The sequence below is a fragment of the Rhinolophus sinicus genome, linkage group LG09 (assembly GCF_036562045.2).
Source record: "Rhinolophus sinicus isolate RSC01 linkage group LG09, ASM3656204v1, whole genome shotgun sequence".
Classification (NCBI taxonomy): Eukaryota; Metazoa; Chordata; class Mammalia; order Chiroptera; family Rhinolophidae; genus Rhinolophus; species Rhinolophus sinicus.
In genome coordinates this window covers 30,607,521-30,631,594 of record NC_133758.1, presented here as the reverse complement: position 1 = coordinate 30,631,594, position 24,074 = coordinate 30,607,521, and the positions used below count along the sequence as shown (strand labels likewise).

Below are 24,074 nucleotides of genomic sequence, written 5' to 3'. Positions count from 1 at the left end.
TATGTGATTATGATAGAGTAAATAAAATTGTGTCTAAGATGAGCACGTTGCATACCAAGTTCTAGGTTGTAGCTCTTAAATTTTTGTTGAAATTCAGCTTCTATGCAATCTCCTATAAAAGCAGACTCCTTAATTTGAATTTTCAGCTGATTCACATCTCTTTTTCCCCCCACAAAATAATACCTATCTAAATCAATAATTGTAGATTGCAGAGAGGTGTGTTGGGATGTTTTTGACTGTAATAGCAGAATACCTAGCTAAATGATGAGGGCTTTATCAGCTCACGCAACGAGAGGTCCAGATATAGGAGATTTCAGGGCTGGCCTGCTCCATGACTCCATGATAGTATCAGGGTCCCGTGTGCTTTCATGTTTGCACTTTGCCATCCTCAGCACGTTGGTTTCCCTCATGACCTCAGGATGACTGCAGCCCTTCTATGTGTGCTATGCAAACAGTATCCAAAGGCGGGAAAGTAGTTTCTCTTTCAGCATCTGTAGGAGGGAGCGTAACTTTTCCTGCTGCTTCCCGGTAGACTTCCCCTCGGGTCCCATTGGTTGAAATTTGGTCACTTGCGTGGCAATTAGGAATAGAACAGCCATGGTTGGCTTGGACCAATCAAGAATAGGCAGCCTAGCAGAGAATGGTCACCTGAATTCATTTGGGGGTCTGATGCTGTGAAAAACGTGGGGGCTGCGGGCGGTATAAGGAACAAACAATAGCTGCCATAGGTACCGTGTATGTGTTTCGGGCCTGCCCATCTGGATATTTGGAAAGTTAATATCCTCATAGATTTCTGAGGGGAGGCGAGATATTTTATAGTATTTCCATTGAGCTTGGCGTTGGATCTCAGTAATACTTTATTCATTGACTCACTCGTTCATGTAATAGACAATAACTGAACACCTGCTGTGTGCCTGGTACCGTGCTCAGTACTGGGAAGGTAGACATGGTCCTTGGCCTTAGGTGGTGGCTGGCCTAGAGTCCAGGGGAATAGGGTGGCTGAGGTTAGGGGGAGAAGGTAGAGTTGTTTTGTAATAAACTGATTTTAGGAAATTTATTTTTCACAGGAGATATGGGACATTTGGATTTGGGATATGAATTCATTAGAAAAACCACTTTGGGGTAAGTTGATAGCTGGGAGTGAATGACTTCAGGGTTGCACTTCTCTTTACATTGGTGTTTGTTCTTGTAGCTCCGTAGGTTTCAGACTTTTGTTCATTGGACTTCTTGCCTCATATACACACAAGAAAATGGCTTGTACTAAAATCTCATTTTATTATTATTTTTTAAAATTCTTATTTTATTTGATTGTTTTTAAGATTTTATTGGGGAAAGGGAACAGGACTTTATTGGGGAACAGTGTGTACTTTCAGGACTTTTTCCAAGTCAAGTTGTTGTCCTTTCAATCTTAGTTGTGGAGGGTTTTGTTCAGCTTCAAGTTGTTGTCCTTCCAGTCTTAGTTGTGGAGACGCAGCTCAGCTCCAGGTCCAGTTGCCGTTGCTAGTTGCAGGGGGCACAGCCCACCATCCCTTGCAGGAGTTGAACCGGCAACCTTGTGGTTGAGAGCCCGCGCTGCAACCAACTGAGCCATCTGCGAAGCAGCTCAGCTCAAGGTTCCTGTTCAATCTTAGTTGCAGGGGGCGGAGCCCACCATCCCTTGCAGGACTTGAGGAGACAAACCCAGCAACCTTGTGATTGAGAGCCCACTGGCCCATGTGGGAATCAAACCGGCAGCCTTTGGCGTTAGGAGCACAGAGCTCCAACCACCTGAGCCACCCGGCCAGCCCTAAAATCTCATTTTAGTAATTTGAGAAATTCAACCATCCAGCATGGCCCAGTACTAATAAATTAGTCACTCACTTCTCATTAGGGAGGTTAATTTGAAGACTAAATGAAGGCCAGGTTTAGAAATAAAGACACTTATTATATAGGGTTTAACCTGCTTTAGCTTACCCAATAATTCTGTCATATGGACCAGAAGTCACTCATAGAGCCAGTATTGAAGATACAGGGTTAATTGAACTTCATCTCTGAGCATCTCTTTCCAGTACTCCAAATGCTGTTTGAATTCTCATTGCATCCGTACAAATATAAAAGTTTCCTGATTTTTTTTTTGTTTTACCTAAGAAAGTGCCTCTAGAAATACTATTTAATATTTACTGAGTATGTACTGTGGTATCTGAGTGTGTTTTGCATTACCTCATTTAATTTAGTATAATGGGACTATAAGGTGGGTATATTTTTCTCATTTAGAGGAATAGAGGCCCATGTTATGCCAATCAAGTAATACTGCTAGGATAACACAGTTGATTAAGTGCTGGAATTAAAATTTGAACCCAAATGTGAATTTCAGCATTTGGCCTAATAGACATTTATTTCTGCTTTAATATGCTGAGTGTGTTAGGGGTTCCCAGGACCAACCCCAGGTTCAGGGATTGGCTAGGAGGACTCAGCAGACAGGATTCAGCATGTAGGCATAGTAATGGCTAAGATTTATTACAGCGAAAGGATACAAAGCAGTATTAACAAAGGGAAAAAGTGCATGGGGTGAAGCCTGGAGAAAACCAGGCATAAGCTTCCAAGAGTCCTCTCCCAGTGGTCTCACTCAAGATTGCTTTATTCTTCCAGCAATGAATTGTGCCAACACATGTGAAGTGTTGTCAGCCAGGGAAACTCATTAGACTCAATGCCATTGTTTTTATTGGGGCTGGAGGCACCCTCTGCCTAGAATGTACCAAAATTTCAGCTCCCAAAAGAAAAGCAGGGGTTTTTGCATAAACCGTATTGTTTGTACAAACAGTTTAGGCTCAGTGACCACACCTGTTATTTAAGGTAAATTTTATGTGGTGTAAGAAAGTTTATCATTCAAGTTTCCAGATGTTAACATCTGGTTCCAAACCTTGTAAGGACAGGCCTGCTATATCAGTTTTATCCTGTACACTGATTTATTCATTTAAGGAGATTGTGATTATGATCATTAGCCTCTGAAAAATAATGAGAGAAGTAGGTTAACGACCCAACACATTTTTTGATGGTGTTTATTTTGTTGGTCCCATGACTGCCCACTAGTGTGATTTACTGGAAGGACTTGCAACTCAACATACGCTGTCCCCACGTTAAGGTTTATTACAGCAAAGGATGCAGTGCGGGAACCGCAGGAGAAGGATACGCGTAGGTGAACGCTAGGGAGATCCGGCGTGGACTCGCGAGTCTGTCCGCTGCGAGGATCCCACCCACACAGTTTTCTCTCCAGCTGTGAATGAGACACGCAGGAGATGTCTCTGGCCAGGGCAGCACGTGAGTGTTACAGTCCCGAGTTCTCAGAGCAGGCTGGTCACATCGGCACACCCCTGCCCTATGGCCAGCCCTGCTAACTGAGACTTAGGACCCAGAACACATACCAGGTACATCATAAATCTTGATCACTTTAAACAGTGCCAACCTCCTGGTACTTTCTGACCCACTGCCTCTAACATCCTTAACCAGTGATGTGAACATTCCAGGAGTTTAATTCTCAGAGTTTGGCCTGGGGTCATTGCTATGGCTCCCGGATTCCCCCCCCCCCGCCCCCCCCAGATTAACAAGGACTGGGTAAAGCAGACCTGCTGCATTAACTCCTTCCTCACAGTACCCTGTGTGAAATAGTGTTGCATTTCCTATAGGATAGACGTTTAGAATATTCTAAACTTAGAAAAAAAAATTGATAGTAGAAATAGTTGACAAATTTCACTTCCTCTGAAGGGAAGTTTGTAGATTCTTTTCTTTTAGGAATTTATATAATGGTGACTTGGATTTCCCATTTTTATCCACAACTATTTGTATATCCAGGTGTATACGTTTTGTTAAGGAACAATACAGAAATCTGAACATAAAACAGTTAAATCAAGATATTACAGAATTAACCCTCACTTTATGAAGGCCTTCCTTGTGAGAGTTTTAAACACAATGGGATCTCTTTTTCATGGAATTCGCAGGTTCACAGAAATATCAATTTTGCAGAAGGAATACAGTCCATGACTTAAAAATTGCCTAATTCCAGGATTTGAAACCAGTCTTCATTACTTTGTTTATTGCTATTTGAGACCTGCTTTATGTTATACAAAAAAGAAAGACAAAGTATTAGGTTGGCGCAAAAGTAATTGCGGTTTTTGCAATTATTTTAACTTATTAAACTGTAACTACTTTTGCACCAATCTAATAGATGGGTAAAGTTCCATGCTTGAAAAGGAGAAATTCTGAGTTAACAAAATTAAATAGGTTTCCTTATTGCAGAACTTCACAGAACCTTTAGTGCAATCTCCTGGGGCAAATAGAGTATATAATGTTCCCTAACTTATTTGACCATGGAATTTTTTTTAGTGAGGACTCTCAGATTTGGGTCCTGCAGTAACAGTATTCTTTAGAATAAAACAGAAGGACATTTGGAAGTCATGAAGGGTTTTAGGTAAAGGAGAGACAGAAAAAAATTAAAGAAAACCTTGTAGAAAGTTTAGTCTTACACTGACTGCCTTCTGATAAAACCTGTTTAGAAACTTCCCTATCTGGATGTCTTTTTCCTTCCAGGTTTCCTGAATTGATGTTTCTCCTTTGTAACGTGAATGGCTCATCTCTTAGACTGGTGGTTAACAGTGTGATAAGGTCTTACATTCATGCTTGTACCATATTCAGTACCCGACAGGTGTCAAGGGCATAGTTGTCCAGGACTCAGTAAATGTCCAGAGAGCATGTAATGAGTTGTGACTCGACTGAAACTTTATCCTTTAAGGATCAACAATATAGTAGACATAAAAGTTGCTTTCAAAATGATGTCATTTTGAAAAACATTTTTGGAACTTAACTTTTAAGAACTTGAGTTAAATTCCTCATCACCAACTTCTTTTTTATGACCTTATGATTTTTTAAATTAATTTTCTCAGAACAGAATTATTCCACCATAGACATATAAACACTTTTAACTACTAGATTTCTTTTTCAGTGGGTAGAAATCATTTTAAGTAATTAAATGGTCATCATAGCTAAAGAAGGCCAGTGGCTCAAGAGTAGCCAAGGTACTCCTCAAGAAGTAGTGAAAGGTGAGAAGGCTTGCTTTACCATGTATCAAGAATTATTATAAAGCTAATAAGACATCAGTGTGGTGTAGGGATAGACAGGTAGACCTACGGAACAGAACATAGAACCCTGGAAACCTGGTTTATGACAAAGTTGGTATTGCACGCTATTTAGGGAAGAGAATGAACTGGGACAGCTAGTTGTCCACATGGAAGAAAATGACATTGAATCTCTACTTAAACCTGAAGGGTAAAACTCTAAAATATTTAGACTTACAACATTATTTTTAATGATCTCTACATAGAGAAGAATTTCTTAAGACAGAAAATGTGAACCATAAAAGACACCTCTTATTAAGAAGATAAGCTATATAAACTGGGAAAAGATACTTGCAGTATGTGTACTGACAGAAGATTAGAATCCAGACTGTAGAGAGATCTTTACAAACTAATAGGAAAAAGACAAAACAACCCACCCAGTAGAAAAGTAGACTGGACTTCAGTAGACACATTAGAGAAGAGGACATGGAATGGCCAGGAAGGTCAGAGATGGTGGGGAAATGCAAATTAAATACCAACTACACACCCACCAGATTGCCAGAAAATAAAGTCCAATATCAATAAATGTTGCCAAAGATATAATACATCCCTAGCTCTCATTTGCTTTCTATTTTGCTTCAACCACCTGGAAAAACAAATTGGTCATGTTCAGTCATGTTTAAAATATACATACCCTATAATCTAATAGCCCTAAGAATATACTCTAGATCAGAGATTGGTGTGACAACTCATAGTTACGAAAGGTTTTTAACATTTTTTAAATGGTTAAACATTTTTAAGTAATATTTTGTAATTTATAATGTGAAAATTATATGAAATTCAAATTTCAGTGTCCATAAAGTTTCATTGAAATCCTGTCACATTCACTTGTTTACATAGCATTTATACTGCTTTTGTGGTACCACCGTTGAGTGGTTGCAGCAGAGATCTTGTGTCTGGCAGAGCCTAAAGTATTTACCCTCTGGCCTTTTGCAGGAAAAAGTTTGCTGACCCCTGCCCTAAATAAAGACTCTTGCCTGTGTGCACCAGGAGACATGCTCACGAGTGTTCATAGCAGTACTGCTTGTAATAACAGAAACCTAAAAAGAACCAAATGTCCATTAAGAGGAGAATGAATAAACTGGTATGCTTAGCCAATGGCGTGCCATTCAGTAGTGAAAAAGAATTAGCTGCAACCGCATGCGACAGACATGTGGATGGATGGATCTCAGGAACAGTGCTAGAAAATAAGCAAGTCACATTTTTCCCTTTATAAGCAGCCAGAAACAAATGTACACAAGGTAGTGTTAAGAGTGTCAGTGGGGTAACACTCTCAGGAAAAGGTAGAACGATGAATTCAGAACAGAGGGCACCGCTGAGGAACTTGGGAAGGAGGGGATTGGAGAGGGAGCGTTAAAGGTGAGTTTCTTATTCTTAACAAGGCTGGGGATGGGTGCTGTGTTGTGTTGTGATCCTTTATTTCTGTGATGAGTGTTATACATACTACAGTTGATATGTTTTTGTGATAGGGGCACTAAAAAGGATCTTTGCAAATAGTGTAGCGTGCCTCGTACTGTATGATTGTTTATGACCATTAGAGGAGAGCTCGTCAGTGGGCTGGAGGCTGTCACTTTTACCTGTGAGTTCCACCCAGTCCCTCCCTGCAGTCCCTCCCAGGTGTTCCGGTTGTGTCAGGGACCCAGTTCAAACTCGCTTAAGCAGAAAAGGGATTAATCAAAGGATTCCTGGGTCTTTGCAGAAGCCAAGTTAGAGTCAGGGCTTAGCCGCCACCAGGACCGTCTGCCTGTCACTAACTACAGGCCCCTGCTTGTCCTCGTTCTCTTGGACTGCGGGTGGGCTTTCTGTGTGTGGGCTGCGTGGCTGGCTGCTGTCCTACACATGCATGCTTCAGCTCTGAGACTCAAGAAGCCAAGGGCTGAGGCTGGTGCTTGATCTGGCTGGTCCTTCCACTGTCTTGTGGCCGGGGGCTGGGTTTGTTAGCAGTAGAGACCCTTGGGGGAGGGGAGGGAGAGCAAGAGTCAGAATCATGAGTGAGGAAGCCCTCTTTGTATCCATTTTCTGTCTATTCTTTAAGTGTAAGACAATATGTGGCATTTTCACATAGCTTTGTGAATATCAGGGCAATTTTGAAGTGACCTTGAAGATATTTGACGTTGCCCAAGATATGATGCTCAGTGGTTGGGGTGGGAAGAGGGGTTAGAAATGTCTGTCAGGCATATTACTTTAATTTTTTTAAAAAATCAATATACAGCATCACCATGAAGATCTCATGCTGCTCCTTTGTAGTCACTCATCCCTTTCTTTTCCTCTGAGGAGGACATTTAAGACACTAAGACGAGGCAAAATAGACATTACAAACTTGCTTTAAAACATATTTACTATCTATTTTGAATGATTGGAAGAACACTTAACCCATTGGTGGTAGTGTTTAACTGGAATTAGGATTTATAGGTGGTTTTATATCTTCTACTTTTATGCGTTTGCTATGTTCTTTGCACTGAATATATATTACTTTATAATTGGGAAAAAATAGAAACTTTTAAAGGCATTGCTAGAAATTAAGTCAGTTAATTACCTTAGAAACTGACGTTGCACTCAAAATACCAAACATTGAATGTTCTACGTTGAAACATCTCAGCCAATAAATTTTATAGGAGTCTCTACCATGAATATCCCAAATGATAAGCTTGTTCCCCCATCCTCTAAACTTGGGGTAATACCTGGGATATAAACAGAGTTAGAGAATATCCATGGTTATATGGAATGTGGACATCATTTTGTGCAGGAGTTTTAGATTGGTTTCTACTAATTTTGTGTTAAACAGGTGGAATGAGAATACGCTAGTAACTGAAAATGGGTTCTTTTTTGGGAGGGCTAGTGAATGAGCCTTCTTAGTACTACATTTTAATAAATAATCACTTGACTCAAAGAGTGATGTTGGCCTAAATAATTTATAGGAGGTGGGGCCTATAATACTGAAACCTAAGGGACTACAGCCATACTTACCTTAGCTGGTAGGTCATAGGCCAAAATGGCTGCTATGTTGTTTTAACAATGTTGGCTTCAGTTATTTTCTGTTCACAGATTTACTTTTGTTACTGGTATGAGGTGGGATCTGAATTTGTTTTACCATGTGGAAAACCACTTGTCTCTGCACTAGTTTACTGCTCTGGTTTGTAATAGTGCCTTTCCAATTTTCCATACATCTATATGTTTGTTTCTGAGTAACACATGGTTTTAGATATTTCTTTATAATAAATCCAGTCGCTCAAAGCTTCATTTGTGTTTTGATTAGAATTATATTAAATTATGTTACATGTCAATTTTACCTCAGTAATATTATTATATCAGATTTATAGATTAATTTTGGGAGGAAGCTGGGTTTTTTTTCTGATCATGGTATATCTATCCATTAGTCAGGTGTTCTCTTATATTCAACAGAGCTCCACAATTTTCTCTATATCTTGCATATATTTTGTCCAGTTTATCCCCAGATACCATAGAGTTTCTATAGCTATTTTGAATGTGGTTTGTTTTATATATTCTTTTTAAAAATTTTTATTAAATTTATCTGGGTGACATTTGTTAGTAAAATTATATAGGTTTCAGGTGTACATTTCTATAATACATCATCTATATATTGCATTGAGTGTTCACCACCACTCGTTTACATATTCTAATTAGTTATTACCACACAGGATCATGGTTAATGTTATATGTCATCTTGTATTCAGCAGCCTGAATGAAATCATGAATTAGCTCTTGATTGTTTATCTCTTAATTGTTTTAGAATTTCTGTGTAGAAATCATACTATCTGCTGAGATTATTCTGTCTCTTTATTTTCTAATTCTTTTTTTCTTGTCTTATTGCTTAGACCTCCAGTACAATGTCAGATTGAAGTGAGGGTGCATATTTCATCTTATTAATGTATTGAAGTGCATCAGAAGTTCCATCATTAAAGATGTTTACTATAGGTTAAAGAATTTCTTTTCTGGTCCTAGTTTGTTGTTGAAGTTGTCTATTGATGAGTAACGACTTACCTTTAAATTTAATGGCTTTAAACAACAAACATTATTACCTCATATTTTCTTTGGGTCAAGAATGAAGGGGCAGCTTAGCAGGGACTCAAGATCTTTCAGGAGGTTGTAGTCAGGATGTTAGCTGTAGCTGCATTTATCTGAAGGCTTGACTTGGCTACTTCCAAACTAGTTCACTTCCGTCCATGCACGATAATACTGGTTGTTGGCAGGAGGCTTCAGTTTCTTCTATGTGGACCTCTCAGTAGGGATGCTTGAGTGTCCTCCTGACATAGCACTGGCTGTCCCCAGAGTGTGTGATCTCAGAGAGAGCTAGGAGGAAGTGTTTTTAATGACCAGCCTTGAAATCACACAGTTACTTCTATCACATTCTGTTGGTTAGAAGCAAATCGCTACTAAGTCCATTCCACACCCTAGGAGGGAAATTATGCTCCACAGAAATGATTTTGTGTATTGAGGTTTTTTTTAAGTCTGTCTGCCCCCATAAAGTTGAATGAGAACTGGGGCTTTTGTCTGTATATCTTTACCTTAGACCTCTCTTTTGAGCCCCAAACTTTTGTATCCAGCAGCTGTGGTTAACCTCTCCCTTTGAGGATATCAGGGGTACCTCATACGTAACATGTCCAAAATCAAACTTATGTTTCTTCCCATCTTGATTCTTCTCCCTTCCAAAAATTGGTTCTCTTTTACTGGGTCCACTTCTCTGAATGGCACTATTCTGCATCCAGTTGTACAAGCCCGTATTTCCTCCTCTTTATCTCCATCTAATCATCCTTCAATCTCATTGAGTTTGTCCCTTAATATCTTGAATCTGCCCACTTTTATCCAGCTCCAGCTTCATCTCACATTACAGTTTCCTCTTTTGTCTTCGACCCACTGGCCTTTCAGTGTCGGGCTCCTTCTTGCTATAGAACCTTTACTACTCACTCACTGCCTGAAATGCTTTCTTCCCCTCGAATCATGTCTTCCTCGGGGAAGCCTTTTTGACAGATCCCTTTATTACAGATCTTTATAGTGCTATATACCTCCCTTCCAAGCAGTTTCACAATTGAAATATCACATTTATGTGACTTTGACTAATGTCTGTTTTCCTAGAGCCAACTCGAAACTATAAGGGCAGGAAGTGTGTGTATTTTGTTCACTTGTATTTTCTGCATTTGACACATTCCCTACATTTACTGAGTTTGTGTTTGTTGAATGAATAAGTGAATGAATACATTTGATTATAGTTCTGATTGATAAATGGAGCAAATGGAATATATAATTAGTAAATAAAATAATCTAGGCTCTCCTTACAGTGTTAGAGGATAACTATCATCTTTTTGAATCTTAGGTTTTCTGGCAGAGTCTAGCTACAAATTAAATGAATCGTTTTATTGAAGGGTCTCAGGTCTCATACCTCTGCCTGGTCAGTATGATGCCAAGTTAGTGATCTTAGATCTGGGTGCCTGAGAGTACTGTGTTTTTAGGAGAGGGGAGATAAGTCCGCAGCCTATCCCAAATGAAGCTTCCATTTTCTCCTGAAGGTTCCATTGAGCTGAGACTCTTCAACATAGGCTTGAAATTTCTGGAGAGCCTTGGTTAGAAGTAAGAAGGATAGGAGAAAATAATTATTTAGCCCTGGAAAATGCTGATCAGTCTTTGGGAAAACTTGGCTTATGACAAGTAGGTAGGATCAGAAGTTTACTGATACAGTTGATCTCAATACTTTGACATTAATTCCGATTTTATAACAATTAAATTAATAGTTAAATGCATTTCAAATGGAAGGTGTGTGTTTTTTTTTAATTTATTGGGGTGACAATCGTTAGTAAAATTACATAGATTTCAGGTGTACAATTCTGTATTACATCATCTATAAATCCCATTGTGTGTTCACCACCCAGAGTCAGTTCTCCTTCCATCACCATATATTTGACAAATGGAAGGTTTTAATCATTGTGGTTGGGACAAAACACGGAGCTTTTAGTGACTTCCAGGATATACTCGTATCGTGGTATGTGTCATTTGAGGAAACATACAACAATTTTTCTCCAAAAATTGGCATTGTTTCTTTGAAGTACCATCCCCCGCTCCATATTTATCTATTTTTAAGTGTATTGAGGCTGAATTTATTTACAACAAAATTCACCCTTTTGGACGTAGTTTTTTAAGTTTGGACAAATAGACATAGTCATAGGACTACCGCCACGAGCAAGATATGGAATGTCTTCGTTATCACAAATTCCTTCATGTGCCTTGGAGGGCAATCCCCTATTCCCTCCCCAGCCTCTGGTAACCGCTGATCTGATTTTTGTTCCCATAGTTTTGCCTTTGCCCAAATGTCATATAAATGGAATGGTATGCAGCCTTTTGTGACTGACTGCTTTCACTTAGCATAATGCTTTTGAGATTCCTCCATTATTGCGTGCATATCAAGAGTTTGATCTTTTTTATTGCTAGATTGCTGGGTAGTATTTCACTGTACAGATCTACCACAATTTGTTTATCCATTCTTCAGGTGTTGGACATATAGATTATTCCAGATATTAATGGTTATGATTAAGCTACTACAAAGATTTGTGTAGAGGTCTTTGTGTAGACACGTTTTCCTTTTTCTTCAGTAAATAGCTAGGAATGGGATTGCTAATTTGTGTGGGGAGAAACTGCCCAGCTGTTTTCTAGATAGGCTGTACCATTTTGCATTTCCACTGCCAATGTATTAGAGTTCTGGTTGCACCAGTTCCTTGCCAGCAGTTGGTATTTTTCTTTTAAACATTCATATCAGTGCATAGTGGTGTTTCATTATGGTTTTAATTTGCAGTTTCCTAATAGTTAACGATGTTGAACATCTTTTCATGTATTCATTTGCCATCTGCATTGCTTTTTTGGTGAATTCACGGTTCAAACCTATTGTCCATTTTATTGCAATTTTTTTTTTTTTTTTTTTTTTACATTTTGAAAGTTCTTTATGTATTCTGGAGACAGGTAATTTATTAGATATGTAATTTGTAGATATTTTCTTTCAATCTGTGACTCGTTCTTTATATTCATTACAGTGCCTTTTGAAGAGCAGAAAGTTTTAATTATAAATTCCAGTTTATCAATCTTTTATAATTTGTATTGTGTAGTTTTCTTTCTCTAAGGAATCTTTGCCTAACCCAAGGTCGCAAAGATTTTTGCTTCTCTTTTAACTACCTTTCCCCCGTCCCTCCTGCTTCCTCCATACCCCTCTCCTTTCACACCACTGCGTTTCACCTCCCCCCACTGCATTTCACCTTCAATTTTAGAATCTAATTTTCCACCTTGGAAAAATTAAACAGGAGTAGCTACAAAGTTGTAAAGATTTATATTTAAGTATTCTGGGCTGTATGCATTAAAAAAATAGTATATAGCATATTTTAAAGGACATAAAGCCACCTTTGAATCCCAGATATTGTACTAGCAGTCAGTCTGCTTTGCCAGTGATCAAAAGAGAAAGGCTTTCATGTGAAGTAGCTCAGAATATAAGTTTACTTATATATCTCAAGCTTCTCTGGAGAGAACTCTCGTTTCGTGACACAGTGCACTCTAATCCTTTTGCATTTCCCCTCACCCAGTTCCCGTAGTTATCAGTAGTTGCTCATTTGCATGTGACACAGTATCAGATACCAGTAAGGCTGATTTCGAGGCAAGAATATGACAGCATCCCTGTTCTCACTGTGCAGTCAGGAAGTCAGGAAGTGTTGGTTCGATAAAAGGAATATAGCCAAGAGATCAAGTCCCCAGAGAGTTGAGCAGAAGTAATACTTTAGATTTATAAATATCACTTAGTATTTTTTGGAGGTGCATGTCAGTTGCTGTCTAGCAACCTTGTGATGTAGGCGGGACTATTATATCTTTTTCATAGGTAACCTCTCTGGCCTGTCATCATTTGTTCAGGGAAATACATTTGTGCTGCCTGCCTTGGAACATGCATGTAAAGTTGCCTTTGTCAGAAGCTGCTGCATTGCCCATCAGCTGGGGCCTTCAAGAGCACGTGCTTCTATGGCTTTCAGTGTGGGGCATGTGTGCAAAATGTGTGTTTCTTGCATCGACCTCATCTGAAAGCACTTGGCTTGTCTCCTTATCAGCGTGACACAGGCTTTGTTTGAGACTTGGTGTCAGCTGCTCAGCAGGTCGCTCCATAGCTCAGGGCTCAGGCTGCTCCAGACCTCCCCACGATGAACTCCTTATGCCAGAAATGTTTCCAGTCAAACTACCCCAAATGACTTGCCAAATTTGGTGATAGTTCCTCAAGTCATTTTCTGATATTTTAACAGATAGGGGTTAGGGGTGCCTGTTGGAAATAGAAACTAAAGATCAGGAAAGTCTACAAAAATTACTGTCAGAGCCAAGACTAGGTCTCAGATAGTGTGATACTCCCTTTTCTTTTCCATTAGCCTATCCATGAGCCTGTTTCTCAGTGGCTGGAGACTGAAGTATTTTTAGAACTGGATTCAGTGGGGCAGAGGGACGAGAATTAGCCCAGTAAACTGCTATAGTACAGGCTGCTAGGAGAACTCCTATTACCCTTTGGGCCCTGGGAACTGAATGTTGAAATGGCCTGGGAATCATTGTGACACACTCAGTGTCTCAGCTTTGCCTTTGCATTGAGGATAGCAATGAATAGAAGGCAGGTAAGCCCCATGTGTTTGGATATGAGCTAGTAAGTAACTCACTGTTGTTTTAATGTGCATTTTCCTAATTATAGTGAGTTGAACACTTTTCTGCATGTTTATTGGCTATTCAGGTTTCCTTTCTGCAAAATGCCTGTTACATCCTTTACTTATTTTCCTGTTCGGTGGTTATATATGGATTTGTAGGAGTTACTTATATGGTCTCGATACTATTAATTTTTATGTATTTCTCAAATGTTTTTCTAAATCTGATTTAGAAACTTATTCTTCATAGTAAAATTTCATATGTATATTAAATAATCTTACAATTTTCTAGATTCTGAATTTTTAAGTTAATCTTTTTTTTCTCTTTAGGTTATGAATGCAATTTCTGATGAAACTGGATTGGAAAAATTTTCATGATCTTTGTATATTTATATATATATATATATTTTAAAATTTTGCATTTGACTTAAAGTGCCATGAGAATATTTGCATATTGCAAGGTGGTCCTAGCCACCTCCTTGGTTTGGGTACTCTTGGATATGTTCCTGCTGCTTTACTTCAGTGAATGCAACAAATGTGATGAAAAAAAGGAGCGAGGGCTTCCTGCTGGGGATGGTGAGTGACATTTTGTTATAATACACTTATTTTGATAAATGTGTTACAGGGTTTTTGTTAGCTAATTTGGATATTATAAAATTTTATCATTTTTAAGATTAATAGTAATCCCTGGTTTCCTATATATGGTGATCGTATCCAACGATTCTCTAGTAGGTTTTTCCAGCAGTTAAAAGTATTAAAGTATCATGTATAGAATTGCTAAATTCAATTTTTGTGTTCAGTGTTAAATGCCATTAGTTTTCTGGGAGTTATGTTATGTTACCAGATAATACAGGGCCTGTCATAGTTGGAACTATCAAGATTGTATAGATTAGTGTAATGCCATAATACTGAGTAGAGTATTAAAATTGTATTATCAGGTATCAAAAAGATATTTCTCCTACCTTCTCATCTTAGTACTAAGGGAAGAAGTCATTCTAGATAGATGTGATCTGGAGAATTCTTTTTGTTAATGCTATAGGTAGCTCCAGTTAGCACTTCTATGGTAGGGAGGGCTTTTGAAAAGATCAGGCTATAGAATAGGGGTTACAGTGAGAACACTGCAATATCTGGTGTGGAAAGGAAAGGAAACACAAATATGAACGATCTAGGTAAGAAGTACTGACATTTTTGGCAGAGGACACCTGAAAAATTCAGTTTTAAACTCCTTGTGTTCAGCAAACAAATGCTTTTCAAAAATACAGAAACAAAAACATAATGAAAATGACTGCATTGTGAGTCAATATTTCAACTGTTCTGGGCTCTAACTCTGTGATTAGTTGTAGAATATCTGACTCTACAGTAATTCCATTTGAAGGATTTACATGTAAATGATTACTGTTTTAACATAAGTTTTATTTGAGTATGTAGCCACATTTAAATATTTTGCACTTTATAATGAGGGCACCTGGTCCCCTAAACTTTATAATCTGAAATTGCTTATTTGTATTGGTAACTGTGCCTACTTACTGTAATTTTTATAGAGGAGATTATATAATCAGTTCTGTTTATTTCTCACTGGCAAATTTGCCTAAAATTAGGCTCAGTTGCCAGTACTGGACTCTAGTAATATCAAGCTAAGCCCTAACTTTCAAAATTTTACTTTCCCCATAAGTTTTTAAACAATATTTTTTATTGAAAGTGAGCCTATTTGCTGACTTTCCTAGTCTAGTTTATGGCCCTGCTGTTTAATCACTCTGTTGGGTGACAAAATGCTACCTCCTTAACTGTTGTCAGAATTGTAACTCTCTTGTGTACATTTAAATCAAAGGGCAGGTATTACGCTTCACCAGTAAGAAACTAGGATATTCTTTCCCCAAAGAGAACAGGTTAACTTTCCCCTCACCCCACCATAATTCATTGCTATTTGTAGTGGGAGCTAGTGGTATTCTGTCTTACACGCAGACATGGAAGTAAGAAAGTATAGGACCTGTAATGTGTAAAGGTCCACTTGGCAAATGTTTTTTAAACACTGATGTGTGCTGGGCAATGTAATAGGTGCTAGTGATATGCAGTTCAACCACAACAAAAGGACAAATAGGAGAGAAAGAATAAAATGATATAATAAATACCATATAGAGATGTGCATAAGAGCAGAAAGGAAGGAACGCCTTGGGGCACATGCCAAGGTACAGTATGGAAATAATGCTGGAGTTGAGTAGTGTCCAGCTCCACAGATGTTTGTTAGGTTGGTGGGTGAGGGGAACACCTTCCAGGCAAAGGAAAGAAGCATTTGCCAGGTAAGCAAGTGAGAGAACAGAGTTGACAGACAGGAGAATGTGAGGAAGGAGCTTGGATGGAGCTTGGGAGCTTTGGAACTTCGCAGAGGCCCCGTCGCAGGAGGCCTTTTATGGCTCGTGGAGTGTTTTGGACTTCTTAGCTTTTCTTTAAAACATTGTCTTACACTAAAAGAGCGCACAGATAACCAAAGGATAATTATAATCAGGGGCCACTAGATGTCTGCCATCCACTCTTTATGTTATCTATGCCACATACGGAAGATAATTGTCACCTCCAGAGCTCTGCTTCTTTCTACTGACCCCTGAACACCCCTGTCCCCAAATCTGTTGATTGCTCTTTATTTTCAGTCAGGTAAGAAAGTACAATTGATTATAAGAATTTTATAGTTTATGATTTAAAAAGTTTTAAAAGCTTATGGGCATTATATTTCTTGTATTATAGTTTTTATTACACCTGTCGTTGAGAATAAAAAAAAGAAAATCTGTCAGCCCTTATATTTAAAGAGCTTACTTTCAGGACAAATATTAGGCAGGATTTGTTGTTGAAAACAGCATTAAAAAAGTTTTCTACAATTTTTAAAGTTATTTCCTAACATTTTCATGTCCCTCCTAAAACCACAGTTTCTTCTGAGAATGGGGAAAGTTATTATGTACCATATTTTTCTTGATGGTTCTCTAAAATAGATTTTTATATTCTAGACAAAATTGTTAAAGACACAAAGAATAATTTTATATGCTGCAGCTCTCGCATTGGTAGGTTGCTTTGTACCACCATCTGAGACAATCATCCTATAGGTCAGCTTTACCGACTAGTGCTATTCTTGGGCAGATGAAGCCTGGCTGAAGACAGATGGTTTTCCACTGCCTTGATGTCTCCATTTTTGTACAGAGACTTTTTGAGAATGCCTAAAGATTATACTGCAGAGAATAAAACTTCCAGCTTAAAAAAACAAAACAAGTAATGTCCTAAACTGACATTTTCATCTCATTATTATCCTCACCTCATTCTGTATCCATCCCTTTTAAATGGGAAGTTTAACACACTTTTATCCAAATTTAATACATCCTAGAACCTGTTTTTCTTGCAACGTTTTTAACATCTCAAAAACATATAACAAAGAACAAGATTTGGGAATTGCTGATCTGAAATATATATGTCTGTATGTATGTCTGTATGTATGTGTATATTAATATACAACATTTCTGATTAGAATTATGTTTCATGGTGTTCCACCTTGCATGATGCTTATTATAATGACTACTATTATCAATTCTAGGGTTTTATTTTGACTTATAAATAGCACTTCTACTCATATGTTAGATCAGCATATAGTTACAAAATTCCTATGAGAGACTATGCGAAACTCCGCAGAAGGTACATGAATGAATCAAAAAAACCCAGCTAAAAAGAGATCATAGCCTAGTGGGTGATAAGACAGGTTTAGCAATCATTATAGTAAGAGGTAGCAATTGACTAGAGACATAAGAGCCTTAGATGAAATGACGTGGTAGTCAAGAGTAGTTCATGGAGAGATTCAGAAAAGCTATAGTCAAGAAAGGCCATTTTTGCTGGGCCTTGAAAGACAAATCGGTGTTTGATGTTGCAGAGCGAGGAGTGGGAAGGAGTTGCCAAGGCAGGGGACTTGTGTGAGCAAGGGCACCAAAGCAGAAAAACATGGGGTACATTTGGGGGATAGTAGTGAGTTGCTATTTGAGGACTGGGAAGAGGGTGGTGGAGAGCCTATAGCTGATAAGTTTGGCAAGTTAGGTTAAATTCCACATGAAAGAAATTGGACTTTGGAGACCATGGGAATAACACAATGCAGGCTATGCTGCAGGGAGGGTAATGTGGTAGCAGTATTTGGGATGGGTGTGCCAAAGCTATGCAGTGATTCAGGTGAGTGGCTCAAGGTGAGGAGGTTTTGAGTCAGGACCCTGGTGTGCAATTGGAAGACAGGGAAACCCCTAGGAGAGGATGGGCTCAGAAATGGTTCTCATTGTTGAAGGCACAGTTTAAATTCAAATGTTATTAACAGAAGCATGACTCGATTATTATGAAATTGTTAGTTAAGTTTCCTCCTTATTCTTAGCTCTAGAGCCAGTACAAAAGCCTCATGAAGGTCCTGGAGAAATGGGGAAACCAGTCGTCATTCCTAAAGAGGATCAAGAAAAGATGAAAGAGATGTTTAAAATCAATCAGTTCAATTTAATGGCGAGTGAGATGATTGCACTCAACAGATCTTTACCAGATGTTAGATTAGAAGGGTAAGTACTTAGTGTTGTCCTGATAGTAGTGAATTTGAATGAAAAGTATGTTCTGGATTCCCAATATATTGCACTTCAGTGTTGACTGTTCTTGAAATGAATGTCACATCACTAATTTATTACTTACCCCACTTAAAAATAAATGCTAATAAAATAACACCTTAAGTTATTGGTCATTAGACCTATGTATTTCATGCTTTGGAAAATAATTGTTTATCTTAATAGATTAAGATAGTAGAGGTTTTTAACTACATTATTACCAAAACATTCATACAGTTAGTTGTAAGTACACAGATTACTGAATTTTTACATATCTGTATACCTTTCTAACCATCATTTAATCAAGATATAGAACATTTCTATCACCCCTGAAAGTTCTTGTATGTTCCTTTCCAACTAGTATTCGCATCTGAAGAGGCAGCCTTTGTTTTGACCGAAACATAGATGAGTTTCGCGCTTTTCTTGAACTTTTTGTAAATGGATCCATATACAAAAAGTAAATGGATCCATATTGGTTTGTGTCTTTGAAATCAGTGTTGTGTATATCACAAGTTTATTCTTTTCCATTGCAGTGTAACGGTTTAATGTGAATATATCATAGATTATTTACAGGAAATTGGGTTACTTCCACTTTTTGACTATTATGAATTAAGCTATTGTGATATTCTTGTGCATGTCTTTTGGAGGAATTAAGCTCTCATTTCTGTTTGGTATGTATTAGGGGAAAGGAATAGGGTATACATTTATATAGGTTTAGCATGTGGTGCCAAACATTTTTCCAAGATGGTTGTACCAATTTACACTCCTATTAGCAACATAAGAGACCCACTTGCTCCATATGAAGAAGTATCTGGACTAGAGGACAACAGGCCCAGTTAAAAGCAACAGAACTGTACCAAAAACGGGTGGGTTAAGTGAATATGTACATTGCTGAGACCCCCTAGCCACCTTGTCTTCTGTGGCTGCCATCAAGCTCCAGGCAAGAGATTGGAGGATCTTTCTCAACAGAATTGGACTAGCCCTAGAGAAAAAAAACCTACAGACACTGACATCAAAGATTCTCCAATTTATGGCACAGCCTAATCACCCCGGTGGAAACTCATAGTTAATAAGCTCTCCCTTGTATAATCAGAGCTTATATTCAGCTTTTTTATCTTCCATTTTATTACAAACAGATAACCAAGTAATACTAGATATCAGAGGAAACCCTCAAACACGAAAAGTATAGTCTAAAGCAAACAAACAGCAATATGGAGGAGCAAAGACTATTCAGGGAGAAGATTATTTAAAGGAAATAATTAATAATCCCAATGAAATAGGAAAACATTACAACCATAAAACAAGAATAGGATACCATTAAAAAGATACACTAAGAAAAACCAGACACAAAAAAAAAACCTTTTAGAAATTAAAAAAATAGAATCAAAACTCTATAGCAGGTTGGGAGGAAATCTTCCATGAAAATGGACCAAAGAGACAGAGATGGGCAATAGTAAAAGTATATGAAATTGAAGTGACAATCAAAGAGGGCCAACATTTGATATACAGAAGTCAAAGAGAACAACACACTCCACCCCCCCCAAAAAAAAAAAAGGGGAGAGAAAATTTATCCATAGAATATTCTAGAGCTGGGCCATATAGGTTTTCAGATTGAAAGAGTCCACTATGTTTTCAGGACAATAGATAAAAATAGACCGCACCCAAGGCATTGTGAATTTTAGAATACCGGGCCTTCTCCTTCCCAAAAGACATATAACTTAGGTTTTTAATAGAGAAACTGTAAGTTTCTCTAGAGAACGAAGCAGGTCATAATCAAAGGATTAATCAAAATGTCTTCAAACTTAGCAGCAACTCTGGAAACAGGAGCAAAATTCTAAAGGAAAACAGTTTCCAACATAGAACTTTATACCCATCCAAACTCACAATCAAATGCACAGGTTAAATAAGGACTTTTTTTGGAACTATAAGGTCTCAAAACGTTGAACTACCGTACACTCTTTCTCAGGAAGTTACTGGAGAGTGTGCTCTACCAAATGAGGACTTAAACCAAGGAAAAGAAGGGCATAGGATGTGGAAGATAGGAGATCCAGCATGTGCAAGAGATGGCAGGAATCCCTGGAGGATGGTGAAGGGAGAGCCCTGGGTGAGAGTTAGGCAGGCAGAGAGGCAACCAGCAGGTTAGAAAACACTCCAGTAGGGACTTCAACATGTTGTTGAAGTCATATCTGGTACAGTTGAATGTGTCTAGAAGAGATTTCAACAATTGATGGAGAGTTTGGGGTTGAATTGTTATTAATAATAAGGACGTAGAAAACCATAGCAAAGGAAAAAACAATCATTAACTCCAGGGAAAACTTTTAAAAGTTCTTCAGAGAAAGCAAAAATAATCATCGTTCACTACCTGGCAGAGCTGTGAATGAATCATAATAAGATGACCGTTGAATATTGTGCATGTAAAAATTAAACTGAAGGGATGGACAGTATCTGTTCACCCAGTGAATTGGTTAAGTGGACATCAGTCAAGTGAATCTTCATTGCAATGTTAGATTTTCATAAGTTATGTATACTTTCCTGAACAATTTCAGAATTACTGAAGAAAGCTAGACAGACTCTTCAGGGAAGTCTATAGTTAAAATTTTAATAATGCCAATATTAAAAACAGCCTCAAGTATTGTTTCTTATAATTTTGTAATTTTAATAATTCCCCTGAGCATATAACCACTCTCAACACATTTTATTAAGCATTTTTTTTTTGTTTTTAATCTTTTACGTGGTTCTGAAGATAGTTTTATTAATGAGTAGCTTGTAAGTGTATTATAAATCACCGGTTTTTGGACAGTAAACAACTTCATGATGTTAAGAACAGTGTTTAAATAGTGTCATACATATACTTATGCCCTGAATTATGGGCTTGATGAGGACTCCTCATACTTGAAAAAATTTTATGCAAACCACTAATACATAGTCCTGGCCAACCATTCGGTATTTATGGAACTGGGTTGCTTGGGGAGATGGGTCACAAAGTCATTACCACTGAGTAGCCTTTTTATACCTTCTTGCTCCATCTCTGTGATGGTATCCTTTTTAATTTTTTTAAATTTTTTATTATGGAAAATTTCAAATGTATACAAAAATAGAGATAATAGTATAATGAACCCTCATGTATTTATCACCTTGCTTCAACAATTCCTAACAGTATTGTATTATACACTCAAAGATATCCCCCAACAATCTCCATCTCCTAGTATTGATACCTCTCTGTCGTCTCCACCTGTGTCGTACTAGGGTTGATCTGTATGACCAGTAGAACACAGTACAATTGATTGAGTGTCACTTTCAGAATTAGGTTATAAAATACACACCGTGGTTTACAGTTTGGTCTTACTCTCACTGGGCTCTTTGGCTCTGAGGTAAGCTAGCCAACATGACAGGAGCAGCCCTGTGGTTTGTGGCCTTTTGTGATCAACGAGGTGCATGAGGTTAGAAGATTCTCCAGGCCCATGCAAAGACATACAATTCATAAATATTATAATATGTATCGCTGAAAGATAAGGACTCATAAAAAAAAAGAAAAATCATGATACCATTTATATATCTAAAAGTTATTAACAGTGATTCCTTAATAACATGATGTACTCAGTATTCATGTTTCCCTAGTCAATGTCATATCTTTTTCTTTTTTCTTTTTTTTTTCTTGTAGTCTTTGTATCAGGATCCAAATAAGGTCCACACATTGTAACTGTTGGATATGTCTCTTAAGTCTCTTTTAGTCTGCAGGTTCCTTCTCCATCTTTTTTTCCTGACATAGTTTATTATTTGAAGACCACGTGGAGTTTCTTGTATCTTTCTTCAGCCTGCATTTTGCTGACTGGATCACTTACTCTGTTTCCTCTCTTTCCTATGGTTGGTAGATAAAAGACATTTTGTACTGATATCCTTGAAGTCAATAAATTGTGTGTTTGTGGTAGTAAAGGTGTGAAATTGGTCCATCATGTTCATCATCATTGGACAGGTCTATTATCTGTCCCATCTGTCTGTTTTCTCTTTTTGGAACTCCTGTTAGCCAGACTTTGGACTGTTTGAATCGATTCTCTTACCCTTAGTATATACCTCCCTTCTTCCCTCCCTCCCTTCTTCCCTCCCTCCCTCCCTTCCCTCATTCCCTTCCGCCCTCCTTTCTTCCCTCTCTTCCACCAACCTCCCTTTCTTCTCCCTCTCCCCCACTCCTCTCTCTCTACCTCTCTCCCTCCCCCCATCTTTTCCCCTCCCTCCCTTCCTTCCTTTCTTCCTTTCTTCTTCCAGGGAGAATACTACGCTATCAGTTACTCTCTTGAGTTTTTTTATTACTAAGTCTTTATCATTGTTGTCTGACTTTTTAAAAATATTGACACAAAATCTGCAGTTTACCATTTTTATACATGTAAATATTTGTGAGATGTTTAGTATAACAATAGTTTTTAGAGTAATATTAACTTCTGTCAGTCCCATGAGGCAGGTAGGTTTTAAAAAGTACCTCAGAGAGTACTGTAGCCCCAATAATTGAATCAGGTTTGAATCCAGGTCCTCTGTTTTAATTCCCTTCTTTCTCTACCTAATTGCTGAAAGTTATTTTTTCTCATTTTTAAAACTATTCCTTTTAAGGAATGCTAGATTAAATTCTGGAAACAGATTGAAAGCATATATTTAGTAGAATTCTGTTTTCTCATACTAGATAAGCTTTTCTAGATGATTTTGATGAACTTGTGGAAGTTGCTCTGCTTATAATTTTTAAGCTGAATGGTTTTATATTTTTTCAGGTGCTTTTAGTAGCTTTGATATTATTCTGTAAAAGAGTAATTAGTAGTTCTATATTCTGTAGAGAGTATTTGGTAATTCTAAGGCTAATATGTATTTTGTTTCAGTTAAATTTTGTAAACAAAATATTCTCACATATATATTATCTTTTTTTTTGTACTTGTATTTCTCTTCTTATAGTTTAGTTTCTACCTGCCTCATAAATTGTAAATTTTTCTGTTATATGTTTTAAAAGTACTTCATATCTATATATAAATATGTAATATAGTTTCATATTTTTAACTTAAATAATAGTACAGCATATGCATGTGTCTTCTGCAACTTGAAGTTTTTTTTGTTCACGCACTGATTTTGAGATTTACCTATGTCAATATATGTCATTCTGGGTCATTCATTTTAACTGCTTTGTAGAAGTCCATTGTGGGAATAGACCAATATATTGGTCCTTTAGTCATTAATTGGTCAATTTAGAGAGTACCTGTTAGCATTTTAATTAGTGAAATAGAAGATACCAGAATATGTCTTATGCAGTAAAAATATTTCTTCCATTAATCATTGTTTCAGTAAGTATATGCTAGATTAACATAAAATGTATCTGTTATGGGTTATGGTCAAAACCATGTGACTATAGATGTGAAATTATGGAGTTAATAGGTATGTGCTTATTTATTTCATTAATTTTTTTAAATTGATCCCACAGTGTACCAGTGTACACTTTTCAGCTGCAGGGGACGAGAGACTACATTTCTCTTCATCTTCATACAGAGTAAATAGTGGCATGAGTGAGACATAATAGTGGCATGGACTAGGCTGGCACAGGTGAAGAAGTTTTCAAATTCTGATTGCATTTTTAAGATGTAATCTATCAATGCTGATGGGTTGGATGTGGAGTAAAAGAGAAAAGGAGGAGT

General features: G+C 37.6%; 1 protein-coding gene across 2 annotated transcripts in view; it reads left to right on the top strand.

Annotated features, from left to right (window-relative positions):
• GALNT1 (polypeptide N-acetylgalactosaminyltransferase 1) overlaps window positions 1–24,074 on the top strand; it is a 109,116-nt gene that overhangs the window by 35,629 nt on the left and 49,413 nt on the right. Inside the window, exons 2-3 of one of the 2 annotated variants that reach the window (XM_074340127.1) lie at window positions 14,138–14,383; window positions 18,195–18,369. In XM_074340127.1, the coding sequence (XP_074196228.1) occupies window positions 14,245–14,383; window positions 18,195–18,369 (314 nt within the window). In that variant the 5' untranslated portion in view covers window positions 14,138–14,244. Of the gene's footprint in view, window positions 1–14,137; window positions 14,384–18,194; window positions 18,370–24,074 lie in introns of those variants that run through there. The other variant, XM_074340128.1, reaches the window with a different exon arrangement.